We start from the raw sequence: 25,000 nt of genomic DNA on the forward strand, positions 1-25,000 counted from the left end.
ATGGGTCTGATTATCTCATTCCTTACACTGTCTACGACTTTGGCATTGTCACCTGTGTGTAAGCTGAAACTCAAGCCTTCATTTGAAGACTATGAGTATTATAAGCATGGGGACATCATCATAGGAGGGATTTTTTCTGTATATTATCACATGGATGAACTAAATACTGAGACGCATGAGAAAGTAATGAGGTGTGCTGGGTAAGTTATCAGACATATTATATAGGAGCCAACACCAACTGGTATTGAGGGTATGAGAAAAATTTGTACCATAAAATACTAATATAAAAAAAAAGGCACACAAGACAATTTTTTTCCCAATTTCTTCCCTTATACAGTCCATCCGTACTTTTTTGTTTGCACTATGTATTACTTGGTATGAAATCCTGTATTGGTTGGTTGGCGTTATATGTCCAGTTACCATGACACTTCCATGGGACCCATAAAAGTAAAATGTTTTCCCGTCAGAGAGCTCAAGTCACAACAGCCTCAGGATATTATATCTTAAACATAAAATTAAATTATGTTCAGCACACAATAAGAGAAACAATGGGGCAAATGAAAAAAAAAAAAAGACTTTAGTAAACATACTGTAAACTGGACAGAGTTAGAGTGCACTAAATGTACAAACTTTAATGGAGTGTATTATTAGGCTATGTTCGCATATTGTTTTCTAAAGTGAATAAAATGCATTTAATAAGGAGAGCCGTAAATAATGATCCTGCTCTTTTTTATGTGGCCGTTATTATTAAAGAAGGCCCCTTTTTACTTAAAAAAAAAGTGTGTGAACTTAGCCTTATGTCGAAAATATGATTTTATTTTACATTGTGTGAACATAGCTTCAGTTGTAATTTTTTTTACCCATTATGGCTGTGTTCACACACCATCAAAATTTAGCAGAAAATAACGGCTTTTTATAAGAACAGACCTTCATTGTGTCAATCACTGCTTGCTCTGCTACAGGCTGCACCACACCTATATCAGGCTCTAATATATAGGGTCTTTGTGTATATAGAATTCATAAAAAAAAATACAAGACCAAAATCTACAAAGAATATTATCTTTTATTGGCTGCATCACAGACAAAAATTTGCTCAGCTATCTTACAACACTGTTCACACTAGGCAGGTGCACGTTGCTATGGCTGAAATTGCAAACACACAAAAACACAAAAAATGCAACAGCTCACTGCTAATAACAAGAAACAGACCCAATGCAGATATGAAAATCATTAAAAGCAGCCCCCCAACTGCTACCATTTGCAAATAGCATTTACCATCCCACCAGGATAAGGTGACCCTACACTGTACTCTGGCCTCTCCATGGCATATAAAAAGCCCATGCTCCGGGCATGCAGGATCCAAATAATACTGGCAAAAAAAAGAAACCCAGGTGGGATGGGTGGAGTGCACTACCAAGTAGAAGCAGCCACTCCCCCATCTGAAACACAACACAAAAAGCAAATTTGGCCAGCTCTCTTGCAACACCATTCACACAAGGCACACACATTGTTATGGCTGAAAATGCAAATGCACAAAAACAGAAAAAAATACAACAGCTCACTGCCAATGGCAAGATACAGACCCAATACAGATATGAAAATCACTAAAAGCAGTCCCTCAAACTGCTAAAGAAATCTCCATAAAAATATGAATTATTATACGCCATGGAGAGGCCAGAGTCCATTTAGGGTCGAACCTGGGCGTGAGGTCACCTTACGGTGGTAGGATGATACACACTATTTGCAAATGGTAACCAAGAGCCTCATTATTTTTATGTTGATTTTCTTTTACAGTTTGTGTTTTGTTTTTTGTTTTTTTTGGGGGGGGCTGCTTTTAGAGATTTTCATAGCTGCATTGGGTCTGTGTCTTGCCATTAGCAGTGATCTGTTGCATTTTTTGTGTTTGTGTGTCTACAAGCTGCACCACCTTCCTTGCTAGTTACACGTACAGCTTCTCCAAGGCTAATGTCTATTCTAATGGTAACATTAGAAATGTAGAATTCTATTTTTTAATAAAGATATATTACAAAGGGAATGTGAAAATAAAATAAAAATCAACCTTAAAAATATTACCCTTCTCAAAAGAGTTTTCTGGCTACTCCACACTGATGAGGGGTAAATACCCTGAAACAGCTGTCTGCAGATAGATACCTTGATTGGGTCATTTCCTTGCCTGGAGACCTTTCTTGACTTGGTCTGGTGAGCTCATTGACATTGAGAAACAAGTGATGGTGTCTCTGCAGTATTTTTGCAGAGCTGATGATGTTGGCACCAAACAGTAAACACAAAGTTCCTTTCTTTACTATTCCTGATCTACATACAGCCATGGACATCTCGTGTCTCTTCAATACACTTTAATCTGTTTGACATTTGTATTATTCGCAGACTAATCACATTGAATTACAAATACTTTTTGAACTTTCTATTTGCTATTGAAGAAGTGAATCGAAATCCTTACATATTACCCAATGTGACTTTGGGCTATCACGTCTATGATTCTTGTTCCAATGTTAATAAAGCTGTGAAAAGTACAATACAGATATTATCAGGCCCTGGGGCTACTGTACCCAACTACTACTGCACAGGAGAAGATAACATTGCTGGATTTATTGGAGATCTTCTATCGGTTACCAGTGTGCCCATAGCACAACTGCTGAACGTGTACAGATATACACAGGTAGCTAACATGTATGTATGTACATCAATAAGGCAAACCTACCAGCCTGAAATATTGACTAATCCCCCCTGTGCTGCGAAAGCAGTGTCAATCTGTCAAGGTTCAATGCAAATTTCCTAAGGAGGTATGCTAATGCAGAAATTGCATAATCAGGGAGAGAGACAGAAGTTATAACCTAAAATGAGGATAACAATGGTCATAGCCAGGAGTAAAATATACTTTATGGAGCAGATGAGTAAAATAATAAAATAGAAAAGAGGTAAGGAACAAAGATTGGGATAATAATCACCACTATAGACAATAGTATCACACAGAAGTAAGGATAAACCTCAAACAATAGGCAAAACATATCAATATGATTCAAGGCCTGATGTGGTGGAGGAGTTACCAGAAACCCAACACTACTGTGTGTCAAAAACAGCAGCACAAACCAGCTGAAGTACAGTAGGATAGGTAGAGGGCCCTTGCTGTCTAGCAACTGGGCAAGGCTGCAGTCAGGAGTCATGGGTCCTTCTATAAAGCCACTGCTAAACACACAGCAATGATGCAACATCAGTAGGAGGAATTTTCAATTAAAACAATTCAGATTTAGACAATTCAGTGCTAACACATCTACTGCACATCTCATTCCCTTTGAACATGTCCCCTAGCTTGGTAAGCCCTTTCTAGCCTTTGTAAACCTCAACAGCTGACTCCACCATCAGCAGACTGCTGCTGGACAACAGCATGTGGGGCAATTTCAACAAATATAATGCAGTAAGATTCTTCACAGACTGCTTGCTGCCTGCATTAGAACCTCAGAGTGGAGAAGGTGTCAAACAGAGGATCGGAGAGCCAGGAGTAGCTAGTTTTAATGGGGGGCACAGAGAGGATCTTATACCATTTGGGGGCCAGAAATAGGCCTAATTACTATATGGGGGAAATAGAGAGTGCCTTATATTAATTGGGGGCACAGAGGGTCTTTGTTACTATGTGGCGATATAAATCGGGCTAATAATTAGGGATGAGTGAACCGAACCGTAACAAACCAAATTCATTACGAACTTTGCAAAAAGTTTGTAACGAATCTGGTTAAAATATCAATAACAAATAAAATCACAGAATAGACCAGGATACAAGGGATTATTACTCCTATAATTCCTTGTATCCTGGTTTTCTGTGAATATCAAGATGTGTGATGTCACCCCTGTTAGGGTGAGACCTTAAATTAGTCTCTTCAGATATACCTGGGTGCTGCCTAATCAAAAATGTAATGTGACAGCTGTCTGTGAGTATCAACCAAGACACATAAAAGCAACTTCAGTGTTCAAGCTTATCGAATTTATTAAGGGAAAATCTCAGTTCATATCTTTACAATAAATGTTCAAAAAATAGGAGAACCCCGTTAAGCCACAACAAAAAAACGTTTTTGTTTTTTTTTTTGTTTTTTTTTTTAAACTGTCCAAAAAAAGTCCTATCACTATCCCAGAAAAAAAAATATCAGCTGTCCCATCACTGCACATTTTTGAAGAAAATTGTTGGCGTCTTATTGGGATTCTTGGTATCCCAGACCGTGCGCCCCAGTGCTGATGTCTAGTCCTTTAATTATGGGCAAGGGCAGTACATGTTACTGTTACTGCTCATTGGGTCAACATTCCCCCAGAAGACCACCAGAAAGTTAGCCCATTCTTGCCACTGTCACCTCCTCGGTGCTTTAGGGGGCCAGTTCTGCACAAGTTCTGCCTCCACCAGCTTGAAACCATCCACCGCTTTGACTGCAGTCCAACCTGCCCCGGTGTCTTACCAACGATGTCAGGCCCGACTCTCTCAGGCTTTCCTCCATTTTTTGAGCCTGGGTGAATGGAGCCACAGTGGGCAGGAGCTCCTCCAGACCATCAGGAAGGAGGAGATATATTAATGGCTGAACCCAGGTCAACTAACGGTGAGAAGTGTTGTAGCCCACAAAGGGAGGAGCATTGTCTCTGCAGTGCAGCAGGGAGTCATACACCTTGTATGGCACATGTGATAACCCTCATAGTGCACAGGTTTCTTCGAACATGTCCTGCCAATTGTCGATCCCTTTTGAGGATGCAACTCTGTGTGTGAGCAGGCATGACTATGGGATCAACAACATCATCCCACTTGTCCGTGTTCTTGAAAGTGTGGTGAACAACATCATCAGCGAGGATTCCCAGGCCACCACTCCAAGGCTGAACATCCTCCTCCTCCGTGAATTGTATGTTCTCAACCATACTGGCTTGGGTGCAATCAGGTACTGCCTCCTCTTCCTCCTCCTCCTTCTCCTCAAATAGTCTGTTCTCAATCATACTGTGCTGAGTGCAATCAAGTGGTGCCACCTCCTCCAATAGTCTCTTTTTAACCATACTGGGCTGGGTGCAATAATGTGCTACTACCTCCTCCTCCATCAATTGTCTGTTCTCAGCCACACTGGGTCCAATACAGTAATATTACTGCTCTTGGTTCCACTGTCAAATTTCTGTTTCCCACTCTACTGGGTTCAAGGAACTTGTGTCCTATGTCACTTACACCTTGGCTAATTTTTTTTTCACTATTTTTGCACTTTGATTTTTTTCCACTTTGTTCATTGTAATAGCAACTACAACTAAACGAAACTATACCCTATCAGACTCCCACTATTGTAGCTGCAATTATTCAGCCGTTATAGCAAGGTTCGTTTGAGTCAAAGCAAAAAAATGCCCAAAGTAACTAGTCCTAAACGCACCAACGACTCTAAACACCAAAGGAAAGATCCAATGAAGGATCAAAAAATGCAGGACAATCTCAGATAAATATATCAAAAGCTTTTATTTAATTGATTTATATTTAATAAAATTCATAAAAAATGAAGACAAAAAGGGGTAAAGCAAAACCAAACAGATAGAAAACATACAAGCAGCGAGGGGACATGTGGATGTACTTTATAAGATCATATATTGCACATGCTAATAGCTGTATACAAAGTTAGAGAAATACAAACAGCCTCCACTAGATGGCACACTAATTGGTGTGAATAGCAATCACTAATATACATATATATATATATATATATCTATATGTATATATACCCGGGCAGAAACCCTGAGAAATGGAGGAGATGCTAAATAAGAATCTCCAATGTGAAAAAAACACCAAACACCTTTATATATTTGTAAACAATGGAGGATGTCTGTATTCCATGAGGTCCCACTCACCTACTCACCCTACGCGTGTTTCGCGTGGCTTTATCACATCCCTTGATAAAGCCACGCGAAACGCGCGTAGGGTGAGTAGGTGAGTGGGACCTCATGGAATACAGACATCCTCCATTGTTTACAAATATATAAAGGTGTTTGGTGTTTTTTTCACATTGGAGATTCTTATTTAGCATCTCCTCCATTTCTCAGGGTTTCTGCCTGGGTATATATACATGTAGATATATATATATATATATGTATATTAGTGATTGCTATTCACACCAATTAGTGTGCCATCTAGTGGAGGCTGTTTGTATATCTCTAACTTTGTATACAGCTATTAGCATGTGCAATAAATGATCTTATAAAGTACATCCACATGTCCCCTCGCTGCTTGTATGTTTTCTATCTGTTTGGTTTTGCTTTACCCCTTTTTGTCTTCAAGGTTCGTTTGAGGTTCGGTTCGTACGAATCCAAACTTCACGAAAGTTCGCTGGATCGAACCGAACTTTTCAAAAGTTCGCTCCATCCCTACTAATAATATATTGAAGGCATAGAAATGGGCTGAAGTACAATAGGGGAACACATCAAGGGGCCTGATTATAAATGTGGGCACAAATTGGGCCTAATACTTCATGGAGGTCGGGCCTAATTTTTAATGAGGACATAGGGAGGGCTCCAATATTATTTAATGACATAGATGTGTCCATGAAAGGATACTGAGGCAGGTTTAACTACTGTATGGTGGAGCCTAACTAATCTATGTGGGCACAAACTGTACACTTTTACTTGAAGCAATACAGATGAAGAGTTTGCCTAGAGGTGAAGATGGAGCTGTAGCAAAGAGCCTAAAGTGTTTGTCTAGCAGATTTTGTGGAGATGAGTCTTGGCAGGTAAAAGTCTTAATCAGGGTTTGGGCCAGAAGGAGACAAAAAGTAAATATTAACAACTCTAATCAAAGAAGACGCGACTGTATGTAACCACTTATACAGTCTACAAAGCCTGTGTACTGTAGATTGGAATTTGTACTGTATAGTAGATTTTGTTCAGTACCAGTCTAGTGGTATTTTTCAATATGTGTCAGTAATGGTAGTAGTAAGGGTGTGGAAGTACTATATTTCCATTGTCTACTGGTATTATTGGTATTGGTGGTCATGGTATACAGGATTTGTTCAGTAACAATACAGGAGTAATAGGTATGGTGATAATATTGGCTTTCTGTATGAAATATATCTAGAGGTATCAGGTAAGAATGATTGTCTTACCGTTGTTAAACAGTTGGGTCAGTGCTGTAAGCTTGCCCCTCAGTCTAAAGTTTGCCAGCTGGAATGATTGTTGATCTCAGGGAGATCAACCAAAACACCACATAGACACCTTTATTTGTTTCTCAACATCTGTGAATGTACCAACATTGCCCCCCTGGGAAGACAAAAATACAAAAAAAAACCCTGCCATCACATTTTTCAACATCAATGAACAACCAGACCTTCTTGCGGGAAGGAACAACCAAGCCAAGGGGGTCCCCAGTCAAGGAACCAACAAACCACAGTCAAACATTGCATGACCTGGTAAATATCATGGCAAGGTATCCATCCACAGACAGCTGTTTCAGGGTATTTGCCCCTCATCAGTGTTTAGTAGCATTCTGACTAGTAAGAACAAAGTCTAATAAGTGCATTCAAAGGAATGATGGGAGATCAACCAAACACATTGAAGGCACCATCAGGTGTTTTTCAACATCAGTGTATTTAGGAACATTGCCCCCTGGGAAGACAAATATGCAAAAATAAAACTGTGGAGACACCATCATGTGTTTCTCAACATCATTCAACTAGCCAGACCTTCTCCCAGGAAGGAACCACCAAGCTAAGGGAGTTCTCCAGTCAAGGAAGCCACTTTTCAACAATCCATAGTCAATGTGGATGGATACCTTGGGGTATTTCCCAGGTCATGTCATGTTTGACTGTAGCTTATTAGAAGGTGGTTTCCTTGACCGGAGACCACTAGTTTCGCACAGTTTTCTAGCTATCATGATCATTATTTGTGGTCGTAAGAGCTGCGAGTGGAGAGAGGTATGTTTTTTCTTTGGGGAGCTAACTACTATAAGGGAACCTAACTAATAAATAGGGCCCTACCTATAATATGGAAGTGGGGGCTGAGTGGAAAAATGGGTCAAACTACTAAAGAGGAACCTAAGTACTAAAAAGTAGCTTATTACACAGGGGGATAACTAGCAATAAGGGGCCTAGTTCCTAAATAGAATAGTGGGGGCTAATAGAAAAGGTTCTTAAATAAACAAACAAAAAAAGTCTGTCATTACCAAATTATTATTGCATGGAATGTATTGAAGTCAATGGGATGACAGACGCCCAACGCACATAGGGGAAGATTTATCAAGCTGGTGTAAAGTACATCTGGCTCAGTTGTCCCTAGCAACCAATCAGATTCCACTTTTTATTACTAACAGATTCTCTTGAAAATGAAAGGTAGAATCTCCTTGGTTGCTAGGGGCAAATGGGCCAATTCTACTATACACCATGTTTGGTATATCTCCCCCAAAGTGTATTAATAACATCCTTGGTTCTTGGTTGCCATCAAAATAATATTCATTCCATTTTTTCACCTATAGAATTTGTTGGGAGTTTTTTTTTTTTTTTTTTTTTGCATGATCTACAGTTTTTATTGGCACCACATTGGTGTACATGAGAATATTTTATGGCTTTTTAATATTTTTTCTTTTGATAGATGATAAAAATAAATTGCAATCCTAGTGTGTGCGTGTGTGTGTTTTCTCTTTTCATTTACGCTGTTCACTGAATAGTTTTATACATTGGACAATTAACCAATGCCACAATACCAAATATGTTTATTATTTATTTATTAAGTAGTAGTAAGGAAGTAATTTTGTCTGATAAGATATACTGTATTAAAAAGGTTTATATATTCCCTTGAATTATTGATTAGTAAATTCAATACTAAAATACAACAAAAAATAGAAGAGGGCGGCACTAAAGATACACAAAAGCGGTGTGCAGAATGCGCAATCAGGATACACAGTCTGTTACATGGGTAGACTCAAACAGATGGTGCAAACTCCCTCAGAAGCAACAAACAGTTAATTGTAAATAGAATGTGGAGGAGAATAGAATGGAGTGCACTCCCCAAAGTAGTCTTCATAACTTTATTTCTTCATATCAAAAAAGATAGGACACAGTGCAGACACGGACATGGTGGACGGTAGGAAACAAACAAGGTGGTGACAGACTGTTTCGCGCGTGACCGCGCTTCTACGTACCGTAAGTTATGAAGACTACTTTGGTGAGTGCACTCCGTTCTATTCTCAATACTAAAATACTTTGAATGTGAATATATTGGCATGATAATGAAAACGTTTTAAATGGCCATGAACGCTTATAATATACACTACCGTTCAAAGGTTTGGGGTCACATTGAAATGTCCTTATTTTTGAAGAAAAAGCACTGTACTTTTCAATGAAGATAACTTTAAACTAGCCTTAACTTTAAAAAAATACACTCTATACATTGCTAATGTGGTAAATGACTATTCTAGCTGCAAATGTCTGGTTTTTGGTGCAATATCTACATAGGTGTATAGAGGCCCATTCCCGGCAACTATCACTCCAGTGTTCTAATGGTACAATGTGTTTGCTCATTGGCTCAGAAGGCTAATTGATGATTAGAAAACCCTTGTGCAATCATGTTCACACATCTGAAAACAGTCTAGCTCGTTACAGAAGCTACAAAACTGACCTTCATTTGAGCAGATTGTGTTTCTGGAGCATCACATTTGTGGGGTCAATTAAACGCTTAAAATGGGCAGAAAAAGAGAACTTTCATCTGAAACTCGACAGTCTATTCTTGTTCTTAGAAATGAAGGCTATTCCATGCGAGAAATTGCTAAGAAATTGAAGATTTCCTACAACGGTGTGTACTACTCCCTTCAGAGGACAGCACAAACAGGCTCTATCCAGAGTAGAAAAAGAAGTGGGAGGCCGAGTTGCACAACTAAGCAAGAAGATAAACACATTAGAGTCTCTAGTTTGAGAAACAGACGCCTCACAGGTCCCCAACTGGCATCTTCAGTAAATAGTACCTGCAAAACACCAGTGTCAACATCTACAGTGAAGAGGTGGCTGCGGGATTTTGGGCTTCAGGGAAGAGTGGCAAAGAAAAAGCCATATCTGAGACTGGCCAATAAAAGTAAAAGATTAACATGGGCAAAATAAGACAGACATTGGACAGAGGAAGACTGGAAAAAAGTGTTGTGGACGGATGAATCCAAGTTTGAGGTGTTTGGATCACAAAGAAGAACGTTTGTGAGATGCAGAAAAAATGAAAAGATGCTGGAAGAATGCCTGACGCCATCTGTTAAGCATGGTGGAGGTAATGTGATGGTCTGGGGTTGCTTTGGTGCTGGTAAGGTGGGAGATTTGTACAGGGTAAAAGGGATTCCGAATAAGGAAGGCTATCACTCTGCAACGCCATGCCATACCCAGTGGACAGCGCTTGATTGGAGCCAATTTCATCCGACAACAGGACAATGACCCTAAACACCTCCAAATTGTGCAAGAACTATTTACAGCAGAAGCAGGCAGCTGGTATTCTATAGGTAATGGAGTGGCCAGCGCAGTCACCAGATCTGAACCCCATTGCGCTGTTGTGGGAGCAGCTTGACCGTATGGTACGCCAGAAGTGCCCATCCAACCAATGAAACTTGTGGGGTGCAATTTCTCTAGCTTACCTCAACAGATTAACAGCTAGAATGCCAAAGGAGTGCAATGCTGTCATTGCTGCAAAAGGTGGATTCTTTGACGAAAGCAAAGTGTGATGTAAAAACAATGTTATTTCAAATACAAATCATTATTTCTAACCTTGTCAATGTCTTGACTCTATTTTCTATTCATTTCACAATGTATGGTGGTGAAGAAGTGTGACTTTTCATGGAAAACACAAAATTTTTGGCTCACCCCAAACTTTTGAACGGTAGTGTAAGTAAGATTTTTTTTAAAGTGTATGGATTAAAAATTTTATTTAATTTAAACACAGATATAACTTTCACCGTAGATCAGTTATGGAGCTACCGATCCGATGCTCAGTGACCGAGTCTTGTATCCATATCTGTTCCGTACAGCACGTAGTGACCATGTCTACGTTTCTGCTGTGTTATCAGTACTGAAGCATTTTTCATGGAACTGGGTTGGGATTATTACTAGTGCTGATGACAGTGGAGACAAAGAAAGCCAAGTTGTCTCCTCGTTTTTTAATAGTCAAAGTGTCTGTATAGAGTTTACAGTGAAAGTCTTTACAGGATCTGAATCTCATGTCCACAAAATAAATACTTTAAATGAAAAAAGCAAGAAAATTATTTCCTGCTCCTTCTCCAGAATCATTATAGTTTGTGGAACATTTTCTTACTTTATGATACAAGTTCTTCAGCTGCCTGATGATGTTCTGAACACAAAGACTTTCCTCTTGCCCCCTAACTGGTTCACAAACACTGACATTTTATACCGTTCTTTCAGAGCGTTTAACTGTTCTTTGGGTTTTCTGTTTCTTTTGAATGATGATCGAGTGTATAACAATAATAAAAAACATTTGAAGGATGGATACAATAGGGGCAACATGAAGCAATTTCTACTAAGCATCCATCCTTCTAATTATCCGGATGATAAATGGCTTGAAAATATTTGGATTTTACATTTTAAGTGCTTGCCAACAAAGGATAAAAACAAAGGCTTTTATCGGTTTTTAATGCATGGTAAATTGCAGAATTGTTCAGGAAAAGAGAATGTCACAGAAATACCTCTTCTTCTAATCCCTGATGGGTCTACTGTTGCTTACAATGCATTAATGTCCATGGCTTATGCCCTTCATGCTTTGCATATATTTCTTGGAAAAGAATTGTTTGTCAATTATATGAAAAAGTCTACATATAGACATAAGGTACAACTCAATTTGCAGTAGAAGGCCATGTTTGACACTGTGGACCACCAGCTCCTCCTCTCCATGCTCAGCTCTCTTAGTCTTAAGGACTCTGTTCTCTCTTGGTTCTCTTCCTACCTCTCTGGCCACTCTTTCAATGTATCCTTCTTGAGCTCTACTTCTTCTCCCTTACCTCTCTCTGTTGGGGTTCCCCCAGGGATCAGTCCTGGGTCCCCTCCTCTTCTCCCTCTGTAAAGCCCTCATCGGACAGACCATCAGCAGGTTTGGCCTGCAATACCATCTCTATGCTGATGATACCCAGTTATACAATTCTTCCAGTGACATCTCCCCTGCCTTCCTTCAAAATACAAGTGACTGGCTATATGCTATCTCTAACACTATTACCTCTCGGTTCCTCAAACTCAACCTTTCTAAAACTGAACTTCTTGTACTCTCTCCCTCTAACAAACCTAAACCCGACATTTCACTCTCAGTCTGTGGTACTAGCATCACTCCTGTGCGTCAAGCTCAATGTCTGGGGGTTATGCTAGACTCAAAAACATATCCAGAATCCGACCATTTCTCATCACTGACACCGCTCAGACTCTAACTGTCGCCCTGATCCTGTGACTGCTATCCTGGTTAAAATGTGGCCACTTGGATCGACGACTGGTTCTCCGAGAGGAGATACGACAAGAACCGGTGCAGCATCGGTTTTCAGAAACGCCAGCATTCCAGAAGCTTGCCACTCCAGTCCACCACCGTCTGAGGAACCCCATGCTGGTGGAAAGAGTTCGCCTGATGCCTGGGGAGAGAACTTGCCCTCAGGAGCAGAATCTATGCTTTTCTGTATTTTGCCAGCCCTGACCACTTCCGCCTGAACTGCCCTCAGGGTCCACAGCGGCCGGGAAACTCTCGCAGCTAGGTCGGGTAGGAGAGGCCTCCTTAGATGTAAATGTGACACCTCCATGTTTGTCTTTGCCCGTCACATTCTCAACTCCTTCTGGACAATGTTTCCAGTTTGATGCCTTTCTGGAATTTGTTTCCACAGACAACTTAATCTCGGCATCCCTGCTCCAGAAGTGGAAACTCCCAATGGTCTAGCTAGCCAAACCGTTGTCTATCTCTTAAGTCATCGGCAAGTCCCTGAGTAAACTAGTATGGTTCCAGTCTGAACCAGTAATCCTTCTGGTGGGGGCAATACAAATGGAGAAGATTGCCTTCTACGTCTTGTCTCGTTCCTGCTCGGCTGTTTTGTTGGGTCTTTCTTGTTTGTGGGGAGATCTTGCTTTGGGGACAGGATTGCCCTGATCGTTGTTTAAAGACCCCTCAGACTCAGTTTTCCTCATCACCGCAAGATTCCTCCAAGCCGTTACCTGGCCTTTCGGCTCAATATCAAGATTTGGCGGATGTCTTTTCTGAAAAGGAGGATGACATGCTACCACCTCATCAGCCCTACAACTGCCCTATAGACCTTATTCCTGGTGCTACTCCTCCTCAGGGTAAGGTGTATCCCCTTTCGGTCTCAGAAATAGAAGCCATTTCTGCTTATATTAAAGAGAACCTGCAGAAGGGCTTTATCCATAAGTCCAAGTCACCAGTAGGCACTGGGTTCTTCTTTGTCCAAAAGAAGGACATCCCCCTTCATCCATGCATGGATAAAGGGGTCTCAATAAATTGACTGTCAAGAATTGGTATCCATTGCCATTGATCTCAGAGCTGTTTGATCAGCTTTGTGAAGCTCGATCTAAGGGGTGCTTACAACTTAATTAGGATTTGTGATGGCGAAGAATGGAAGACCGCTTTTAACACCAGAGATGGGCACTTCAAATATCTGCCCTTTGAATTATGCAATGCCCTGGTGGTCTTCCAGGAGTTTGTCAACAATATCTTCCATGACCTGCTGTACATGCTTATTATGATGTTCTTAGATGAGATCCTGATCTATTCCCCTGATTTTCAGACCCATATGGTCCGTGTACACCAAGTTTATTCCCCACTTCTCCTCCCTGGTCGCACTGATTGTGGCCCTTACCACCTCCTTCTGCACATAACACTGTCATCTATGTGGACACTGATCGGTTTTCAAAGATGTTCCATTTTGTGCCTCTTCCCGATATACCTTACGCTCTTTGTTTGGCCAGCCTTTTCCTCCAACATGTCATTTGTCAGCATGGCCTGCCTCAACATATTGTCTGCGATGGAGGACCACAATTGGAGGACCAATGCCTGGTGCATGCCTCCGATCAAATGAAGACCCAGACTGACAAGAAGAGGAGACCCGCAATAACCTTCTCCCCCGGTGACATGGTGTGGTTGCCTGCCAAGTATGTACGATTAAAAATCCCAAGTTACAAGATGGACTCACAGTTCCTTAGCGATTCACAGTACTGAAGCGCATCAATCCAGTCCTTATAAGTTCTGTTTAACCCTCACCATGCGGATCCCAAACTTTTTTCTAGTCTCCCTCCTAAAACCAGTGGTCCTTAATAGCGTTGATCAAACTTTTTGAGAAAAGTTCATTTTTGTCAATTTTGTGGGTGAAATAAAGTTCAAATATACTGTGTGTAATTTTCACAGGGGTATCCCCCAAAAATCATTTTTTCCATTAATAGCTTTCAATCTTTCCAATATCAAAGCTGGGTAATCTTAATTATACTGAATACTATACAAGATGCTAGGAAAGCTGGGTGACCTCCATCATGCTGACTACTATACAGGATGCTGGTAAAGCTGGTGACCTCCATTATACTGACTTCTATACAAGATGCTAGGATAGCTGGGTGAATGACATTATACTGACTATTGTACAAGATGAAGAGAAATCTGGTTGACTTCTATTATACTGACTACCATACAAGACGCTAGGAAAGTTGGTGACATTCCTTAAACTGACAACTATACAAGAAGCTAGGAATGCTGGTGACCTTCCTTATACTGACTACTATATAAGATGCTAGGAAAGCTGGGTGACCTCCATTATACTGACTACTAAACAAGATGCTAGGAAAGCTGGGTAACTGCCATTATACTGACTACTATACAAGATGCTAGGAAAGCTGGGTGACCGCCATTACACTTACTACTATATAACATGCTAGGAAGGCTGGGTGACCACCATTATACTGACTCCAATACAAGATGCAAGGAAAGCTGAGTGATCTACAACTGACATCATTGCCGCCTCAACTCTGCTACGTCACTACCGCTTCAACTCTGCTACGTCACTACGTTACTACCTCAACTCTGCTACGTCACTACCTTACTGCCTCAACTCTGCTAAGTCACTGAAGCCTTAACTCTGCTATGTCACTACCTTACTACCTCAACTCTGCTATGTTACTACCTTACTACCTCAACTCTGCCATGTTACAACCTTACTACCTCAACTGTGCTACGTCACTGCCGCCTAAATTCTGCTGCATTACTGCCGTCTCAACTCTATGTCACTGCCGCCTCAACTCTGCTACATCTTTACCTTACTACCTCAACTCTGCTACGTTGCTGCCTTACTGCTACAACTATGCAATGTTACTGCCGCCTCAGCTCCGCTACGTCACTTCCTTACTGCCTCATCTCTGCTATGTCACTACCTTACTACCTCAACTCTGTCATGTTACTACTTTGCTACCTCAACTCTGCCACATCACTACTTTACTACCTCAGCTCTGCTATGTCACTATCTCAACTCTGCTACCTCAGTTATCCATTGAAAGGAATGAAGAGTTTTACTCTAATTTTTTTTCTGTCATTCTTAGAGCCAAATTTTCTTCACTAAGCTCCTCCTTACCTGTATTGGTATAAATATTTACCCGAACATCTCCCATTGACTTTATTGGGGTTCAAGTCGAATCTCGAACCAAACACCACTACTGTTCAAGGTTCGACTCGAACTTGAACATTTTACTGTGTGATCATCACTAGTCCTTAACCATTTTCACAGGAAGCCTCCACCAGCAGTATCAACTGACATCTATACTGTTAAGGACATCTTGGCCAAAAAGACGGTTTGAGGGAGGTTGTTCTTTATGATCGACTGGAAGGGTTTAGTCTGGAAGACGGAGCCTGAAGCCATCATCTTGGATCAGGATCTCATTAAAAAATCCTGCAGGCAAGAAAGAGGGGGAGGCCAAAGGGGGTTATTGTTAGGGCTCCAGTGGCTTGCCATGCTCTGGACTGCGGCCACACCCGCTCTCGCAGCTCCTCTCCCCCCAGCGGATGTTGGAGCCCACGTGCCCTGTCCAAGCGCCAATTCCTCTTCGGACCCCTGGGGTACCTCACTGCTCTATGCTCCCGTATGGTGTCCTTCTGGCCGGCAAGTAACCCTACCTCGACAGATTTAAACAGAGAGTATGTCCCTAATTGGAGGCTGCACCCAAACACTCCGCTATAAATCCCTGCACCTCCCTGACCCCCTTTTTTGGAGCCTCTACATGCTTCTCATAGGTCTGTGGTCCCAGCTTTCCTGTCTGTGATTCCTGCCTGTGGTTCCTGCCCATGGTTCCTGACCTGTGTCTGCTGTTCCTGGTTCCTGCGTCCTGTAGTTCCAGCCTATGACTGCTATCCTGATACAAGCCATAAATCCTGCTGTGTTCTTGCCTGATTTCCAGCCCACGTGTCACCAGCAGCACCTCAACGGCCACCGCTAGCAAGCCAAGTCATTGGTAGCGACCTGGGGGACCTCTGCCGCAGCAAGTCCATCCCACCTTGCAGTGGGCACTGGTGATCACGAATGGCCCCATAAACTTTGCTCCCGGATGCGTCTTGTCATCGCAAGCAGCGATAAAGTGGATCCACAACTCTAGCCATTACAATGCTTACAGCAGGTTAGATGGAAAGAGAAAAAGCACAGTGGTTTAAAGATCACTGTATAGTTCTGAAGTTCCATCAAAATCATGTTTATTAGAGTAGTATTGAGAACATTCTCTATTTTAAAATAAATAGTGCTAATAATAATATTATGGTGCTAATAATAATAATAATAATAATTCCAGAAGAGCAAATTTACAGTGTTAGGCTATGTTCACACTACGTATATGTACGGCCATAGTGCAAACCGTGAATATTCGCCCGTAGTTTTGAGGTTGATGCGTACGCTGGAAAGTATACGATATACGGCTGCACAGTGCACACTACGTATGAGCCTACGGCCCGATCGTAAACGGACCCGTAAAAAATGAACAAGACCATTGTTTGCGGCGGGAACTGTGCAAATTCACGGCTGTGGATTTACAGGCGGTCCGAACGGAGTACTTAAAAAATAGCCGGCAATAATGCCGAATGCCGATGCCTCTAATAGTTAATATATTAAATTAATAAAACACATTTTCTTTGTAATAAAGTCCCTTTCGTTGTTCAATAATTTAATTCTAACGAATCCATCATTGTGCAATTAAATATACTGTTAAAATATGGATTCGTTTAAATTAAATTATTGAACAATGAAACTGATTTTATTACAACAAAAATGTGTTTTATTAATTAAATATTAATTATTACATGAAGCTCCATTAAGCCGTTAATTCATATTCCCGGTAAAAGAGCTCACTGTAATAATCATCACTTTACTTTAATTAAAACATCAAATGTTTCTTCTAATTATGCTATCACAATAGCATTATTAGAAGAAACATTTTGAATCATATGTGCGATCAGCTGATCAGCTGATCGCACATATAAAAGAGCCGTCCGCAGCACAGTGACTTCATTGTGCCGGCGGACGGCGAAGAGACAAGATGGAAGAGAGAAGAGAGAAGAGCAAGACATTGGAGAGTGAGTATAAAGCTCTCCCCCACCCCCTCCCCAGCACTGCACCCATCCCAGCAAGGAAGGGGGGGGGGGTCACTTAACGTCTTCCTTGCAGTCGGGGCCTAGTGTTAGCCGGTATAAAATGGCTAACACTAACCCCTCATTATTACCCCAGTACCCAATGCCACCAGGGGTACTGGGAAGAGCCGGGTGCCAGTGGTCCCTGGCGCTGCTGGACTGGGGCAGCAGCAGGCTGGTAAGATTTAGGCTGGGGAGGGCCTAAACCAATGGCTCTTCCCACCCTGGTGTTACCAGGCTGCTGTTGCTTGGTTTTTAACCTGGCTGGTTATAAAAATAGGGGGGGACCCTATGCGTTTTTTTTTAAATAAAAAAATAATAATAATAATAAAAAAAAAATGCATAGAGTCCCCCCTGATTTTGTAACCAGCCGGGTTAAAAACCAAGCAACAGCAGCCTGGTAACACCAGGGTGGGAAGAGCCATTAATTTAGGCCCTCCCCAGCCTAAATCTTACCAGCCTGCTGCCGCCTCAGTCCAGGAGCGCCAATTTTGACGCTCCGGGACCACTGACACCCGACTCTTTCCAGTACCCCTGGTGGCATTGGGTACTGGGGTAATAATGGGGGGTTAGTGTTAGCCATTTTATACCGGCTAACACTAGGCCCCAACTTAGTAATGGATTCCGTCTATTAGACGGCTTCCACTACTAAGTCTATAAAGTAAAGAAATAAAGACAAGACACAAGTTAAAAAAAAAAATTTTATTCAAAAAAAAACACCCCCACACCCCTCATTGACCATTTTATAAAAAAAAAAAAAACTGCTGGTCATCATCGTAGTCCATCGAATCCGACGTAATCCACAGCATACCGATATCTGAAAAATGAAAAAGGGAGAAACACACAAAAAACACACAAACAGGAGCACAACACCCATCATTGTGAGCGGTGTTGTGCACCTTACAGTATGCAGCATCTTTACAGATTGCTGCTTACAGTCTGGCCCCCAAGGGGTTAAGGGAGGATGTATTGCATCCTCCTTAACCCCTTGGGGGCCAGACTGATGTCAGACTGCACCCATACCAGCAAGGAAGGGGTTAAGTGACCCCCCTTCCTTGCTGGGATGGGTGCAGTGCTGGGGCGGGGGTGGGGAGAGCTTTATACTCACTCTCCGATGTCTTACTCTTCACTCTTCTCTCTTCCATCTTGTCTCTTTGCCGTACGCTGGCACAATGAAGTCACTGTGCTGCAAACGGCTCTTTTATATGTGCGATCAGCTGATCGCACATATGATTCAAAATGTTTCTTCTAATAATGCTATTATGATAGCATAATTAGAAGAAACATTTGATGTTTTAATTAAAGTATTGACTAGTACAGAATGCTCTATTTACCGGGAATATGAATTAACGGCTTAATGGAGCTTCCTGTGCTAATTAATATTTAATTAATAAAACACATTTTTGTTGTAATAAAATTAATTTAGTTGTTCAATAATTTAATTTAAACGAATCCATACTTGTTCAATTAAATATACTGTCAATAAATAAATATATATAGAAATATACATATATATATATATATATAAATATATATATATATATATATATATATATATATATATATATATATATATTTATTTTAACAGTATATTTAATTGCACAATGATGGGTTCGTTAGAATTAAATTATTGAACAACAAAAGTGACTTTATTACAACGAAAATGTGTTTTATTAATTTAATATATTAACCATTAGAGGCATCGGCATTACTGCAGAGGATCGCTAACCCCATAATGCCGATTCCTGTAATACTGTTTCTCTGCTTTCCCAGATGCATTCAAGAGCTGTTTGCCTCACTTTCTAAAGATTTGACCGCATGTCTAATTCGGCCACATGTCTATTTTCACACGGCCGTAGTTTCAGCCGCACATGTCCAGCCACGTAAAAACTATGGCCGGACATATACGTAGTGTGAACACAGCCTCAGGCTATGTTTACGTAAAAGTACAGCTGTACTTTGTGCGGAGTGGAACATTGCCTATTTCTCTATGGGATCCCGGCCGGAGCGTATACACATCGTATACACTCCGGCCAGGATCCCATGCGGCACCGCAAACAACTGACGTCAGTTTCCTGCGGCCGCAGAAAGACCTGTCAGTTCACACAATGAAGCGAGCGGCTCCGACCACTTGCTTCAATGTCTGCTGTTAGAGTTCTGATGCGGGCTCGTGCTGATGCGCCCGCATCAGAACACTGTGGCCGGAAAGATCATCCGGATGATCTTTTGTAGAGACCGGTCGTTCTGTCACCCGGCCGGGTCACGGAACGACCAGTCCAATACGTAGAGTGAACATAGACTTAATGCAGAAAAGTGCTTCTCTACACTCGGCAATCGGCTTGTCAGCCGGCTGCCTTTGATCTCTTCTCCGCTTTGGTGCCTGGCAAAGCTGGATGCAGACCTGGGAAACTGCTCCCAGGACGGCATCAAGCTTTGCCAGGCACCCAGAGCAGAGTGTAGAGAAGCATTTTGCCTTACAAACACTGTAAATTTGCTCATCTAAAAAAAAACTGAATAATAATATTAATTACAATAATAATATAAACAATAGCTCATGTTTCTTATTTATGTATTTATTTTTATCAAAAGCTAAACAAATATTTAAAAGAATTAGAATACATGGATCAGTCCGAGATGATCAAATATTATGATGAAAGAGGAGAATTTAATTCAATATTTAAAATTTATAACTGGAAATTAATAGAAAATAAATATGCCAATTATATATTTGTGGGCTCCTTTACACCCTGGGCTCCACCAGATAAGCAGCTTTTCATCAATAGTAGCAGGATATTCTGGAAGAATAACAAGGTAAGAAAAGGTCAAAGCAGATCAGAAATAATTCAATAATTCATGAAAGCTCCCGACATAAATATGTTGTCTTTTATCTTCCAAACTTTTTATCTTTGCTTCGACATGACATATATATGTGGGCTTTAAGACCCTGGAAATACACAAAAGAGTGGTAGACTATACCTTGGTGTCCTGTTTTTAAATTTTAACAATTTGCTTTATTGAAGTTAAAGGGGGAAAAACAAAGCAAAACAGTTAATTATGATGACTGACTGAGTATTGGGCTTCTCGAAAGTACTCAATATTCGAGCAAGTAGAGCATGCTACTTTAGTGCTAATGTATAGTGATGAATAGTTATGAGAAAACATCCCAATGTTCAGTTCGGATCCCAAAAATCGAAAAATGTGCCCATGTGTACAGATTATCAGGTGCAAAGCGAAAAAAAAATGTAATAGCAAATTCACTCATGTGTATATGCGCAATGACTTGGCGTTAAACCAGAAAACAATTGTGTGTGTGGGGAAATTGGGGGGAAAAAAATGCTATTTTTTTTATTTTTATTTTTTTTTAGGGTGAGGGGTACGCCGTTCACCCTAGGGTAAAACTGAGTTGCTATACATGTTGCTCAAGTTAGTACGATTACAACAATGTGTAACTTGTATAACATTGCTCTATTCCCATGCCTATAACGCTTTTATCCTTTAGTCTATGGGGCTGTGTGATGTGTCATTTTTTGCTCCATGATGTGTTCTTTCTTTCTTTGAGTGCTCATATGTTACTTTTTGATCGTTTTTATTACAATTTTTCTAGATTTCATGCGACCAGAAATGCGCAATTTTGCACTTAGGAATTTTTTTGCATTTACACCATTTACCATGTGAGATTGGGAATGTGATAAATTAATAGTTCAGGCGATTACGCACGTGTGATACCAAACATGTTTATTTATTTATTTATTTAGTTTTAGTTTTAAAATGGGCAAAGGGGGGCAATTCTGACTTTTATTAAGGCAGGGGATTTTTTATTAATATATATATATATATATATATATATATATATATATATTTTATTATTACACACATGCTAGAAGTCCCCCTGGGGGACTTCTAGTATAAATATACTGATCTATTATATATATATATATATATATATATATATATATATATATATATATATATATATATAAATATATATACATCTAAACATACATCTATCCTAAGATAATAAGAAAGAAAATACTAAAAGGGCAGACTAGATGGACCCAGTGGTCTTTTTCTGCCGACAATCTTCTATGTTTCTATGTTTCTACATATTATAATGGGCAAAGGGGTATATTAAACATTTAAAATACTTTTTAAGGGTGCGTTCACACCTACAGGATCTGCAGCAGATCTGCAGCAGATTTGATGCTGTGTTCAGTTATTTAAATGAAATCTGCTGCAGAAAATCAGCTGCAGATCCTGTAGGTGTGAACGCACCATAAAACTTTTTTATTACACTTTTATTCACTTTAAAACATCAAAATAGATTGCATATACTGATCTATGCTATGCCATAGTATAGCAAAGATCAGTGCTATCTGCGATCTGTGCATAGAGCCTGCCTGAGAGCAGACTCAATATGTAGATGGCCAATCTAACAGGACGGAGGTAAGTGATTTGCCCCCGCCGATTGGAACCCCTGCAGCATGACTGCGGGGGTGCCGCTCAGTCAGTGACAGATCTGCACTGCAGCGGTCACGCACACATCTACTTACGGTGTATGTGCAGCAGGAACATATACATATACAGATTGCAGACATGAAGGGGTTAAAAAAAAACAATAAAAGAAATTGCAGAAACATAGCCTTCTAGTGTTAGCAGAGCGGTTTCCCTTTGACAAATGATAAAACTTCTGTAGATACATATAGACAAAAGAAATTTGCTACAGATTTAGGTCTGTAAATCTATTAAAAATCTTCAGTGAAATCTATAAGCACTATAAAAATTTTTTTATATGCGCCATACATAAAACTATTACACCTCTACCGATGGAAAACAAGGCTGGGAACAGTTCTCCACAATGGTCATTGAGCCAAGATTGTCTCCTAGACTTCTGGCCTCAATATATACCTTTTTCTCCCCTCTGATCAACTGTTTATGTTCTGCGGATGAGCCATCAATAGTTTTGGCTGGGAAACCCCTTTTGAGTAGAGAATATATAATAAATTTAGAAACTAATGAAAATAAATAATATGAGTAAAGGAAATCTCTTGTTTTTAACAGATACCAAAATCTCAATGTTCAGAATATTGTTCACCTGGCAGCAGAAAGCTCAAGAATGACAAGAAACCGATCTGCTGTTATGACTGCATAAAGTGTCCTGATGGAGAAATATCAAACACAACCGGTAATGGTTAATGAAATACAAATTCAAACATTTCTGAAAATGTTTTTTAAAACAAACACACAAAATAAAAACACTTTATAAAACCCCTACAACACAACTGAAAATTAACGGGACGCTCTCTGACCCACTCCCAATATATCATGGCACCCACCAAGGCTGCCGCTGACAAATATTCAGCCTTTGCAGATGGTTCATGGTTCTGGAGAATTAGTAGAATTTACCTGATTCTACTGCCCTGTCTTTTGTATTTACTACAAAGTATCCCCATAACCCCCCTCCTCATTTCTTCACCAGATTCAGCATTGCTATGGGACCTTTGTATGTGCCTCCAGACGTCCTAGCGAAAATAGACGGACTCTGACAACGTCCAAGCTGCTGAGAGGCACAAGTCTTTCAGACTGCCGCCTGTATTATTTTGTATGTGTTCACGCAATAATTCATATTGAAAGGACCAAGTTGTGGGTCCGTCTGGCTTAGGAGCTCTCTTCAAAAGCTCTGGCATCTCTCCCATGGACTTGGACTCCCTCTCTGACAGACACATGTACTATGTACTATTCCATACACCTTACTCTACATGCCAGTCTACATGCAAGCAAAACTGGTATCTCCTTGGTCGATCCTTTAGGTCCAATGTTGCCAATAATCACCCTGCATTCCCCCCAGGTGTCTCAAATGCCCTTTTCTTAGGATACACTAAATTCACTCAACTTTGATTCACTCACATCCTTGCAAAAGACTCACTCAAGTCCCTCGCCTCCATTATTAAAGGGGTTATCCAGCACTACAAAAACATGGCCACTTTTTCAACTCTCTTGTCTCCAGATTGGGTGGGGTTTTGGACTCTTTATTGAAGTAAATAGAGCTTAATTGCAAACGACACTTGAACTGGAGAGAAGATAGGGGGAAAAGTGGCCATGTTTTTGTAGCGCTGGATAACCCCTTTAAGGATGACACTGCTGTTTTAGTGTCCTAGCACAGGGTGCAGTCTATTGCACCTGAGCAAGTAACTCTCTCAGGTTCACACAAGTGGGAGATGATGTATTATTGTGTTCTCCCCACTAGGTGTCACTAATGCCTTTGTCTAACCTTATGCACAACTGAGGGAACTACAGGGTTAAATGTTTTGTACCACGTGTTGTCTGCTAACCACTAATATTTATGGCTGAAACTAATGATCATGCTTTTTATTCTCAGCCATAATTATCAAAATGAGGCCATATTTTAAACCTTAAGAGCATTTATTTATTGGCTGTTTTGTGGACGCCTTTGTTACTGTTCAAATCTTATTGTTTACTTTCAGATAGTGAAAATTGTATAAAGTGTTTGGATACTGAATGGTCGAGCAGTAATAGAGATAAATGTTTTCCCAAACTTGAAGACTTCCTCTCCTTCTCTGATGGACTCTCCATAGCTCTATCCTCCATTGCTGTTCTGTTCTCGACAATATCTATTCTGATATTAGGGATTTTTGTGTTACATAAAGATTCCCCCATTGTGAAGGCAAATAACAAGACCTTAAGCTTCATCCTCCTCTTCTCGCTGTCATTGTGCTTCCTGTGTGTCTTCTTATTTATCGGTCGTCCTGTCGATAGAACCTGCAAATTACGACAAATAGTTATTGGCATCATCTTCTCCATCTCGGTATCTTCTGTTTTGGCCAAAACCATCATGGTCTATATGGCTTTTAGAATATCCAGGCCTGGAAGTCGATGGAAAAAACTGATTGGGGTGAAAGTGTCCAACTCTATAGTTGCGTTGGCCTCATCCATTGAGGTTATTATCAGCATTATTTGGCTGTACTTTTCTCCCCCATACCTGGAGCAGGACACCCATTCCTATCACAGGAAAGTCATCATTCAGTGCAATGAAGGGTCTCAAGTTGGCTTCTTTGCTGTTCTAGGTTACTTATTTGTCCTGGCAGCTGTTAGTTTTACTGTAGCTTATTTGGCTAGAACATTACCTGATCGGTTTAATGAAGCAAAGTACATCACATTCAGTATGCTGGTCTTTTGTAGTGTCTGGATTGCTATGGTCCCATCCTATCTGAGCACCAAAGGAAAAAACATGGTGGCCGTAGAAATTTTCTCCATCTTGACGTCAAGTGCTGGACTTTTAGGCTTTATATTTTTCCCTAAATGTTACATTATTGTGATCAAGCCTCAATTAAATACAAAAATGCGCATACATATGGGACAATAA

General features: G+C 40.5%; 1 protein-coding gene across 1 annotated transcript; it reads left to right on the plus strand.

Annotated features, from left to right (window-relative positions):
* Nucleotides 1-25,000, plus strand: LOC138796491 (vomeronasal type-2 receptor 26-like). Its single transcript, XM_069976097.1, has 8 exons — nucleotides 1-200; nucleotides 2,386-2,677; nucleotides 10,936-11,814; nucleotides 13,094-13,393; nucleotides 13,511-13,765; nucleotides 20,209-20,430; nucleotides 22,678-22,801; nucleotides 24,102-25,000. Exons 1-8 carry the CDS (start codon nucleotides 1-3, stop codon nucleotides 24,998-25,000), a joined length of 3,171 nt encoding a protein of 1,056 aa, XP_069832198.1.

Source organism: Dendropsophus ebraccatus, chromosome 7 (genome assembly GCF_027789765.1).
Source record: "Dendropsophus ebraccatus isolate aDenEbr1 chromosome 7, aDenEbr1.pat, whole genome shotgun sequence".
NCBI lineage: Eukaryota > Metazoa > Chordata > Amphibia > Anura > Hylidae > Dendropsophus > Dendropsophus ebraccatus.

Excerpts from the sequence above, each read along its gene's own strand:
- LOC138796491 (XM_069976097.1), top strand. The coding sequence starts at position 1 with ATGGGTCTGATTATCTCATTCCTTACACTGTCTACGACTTTGGCATTG. Across the intron at positions 11,815-13,093 it reads AGTCTACATATAGACATAAG|GATTGCCCTGATCGTTGTTT; the intron begins GTACAACTCAAT and ends CTTTGGGGACAG. Across the intron at positions 20,431-22,677 it reads TATTCTGGAAGAATAACAAG|ATACCAAAATCTCAATGTTC; the intron begins GTAAGAAAAGGT and ends TGTTTTTAACAG.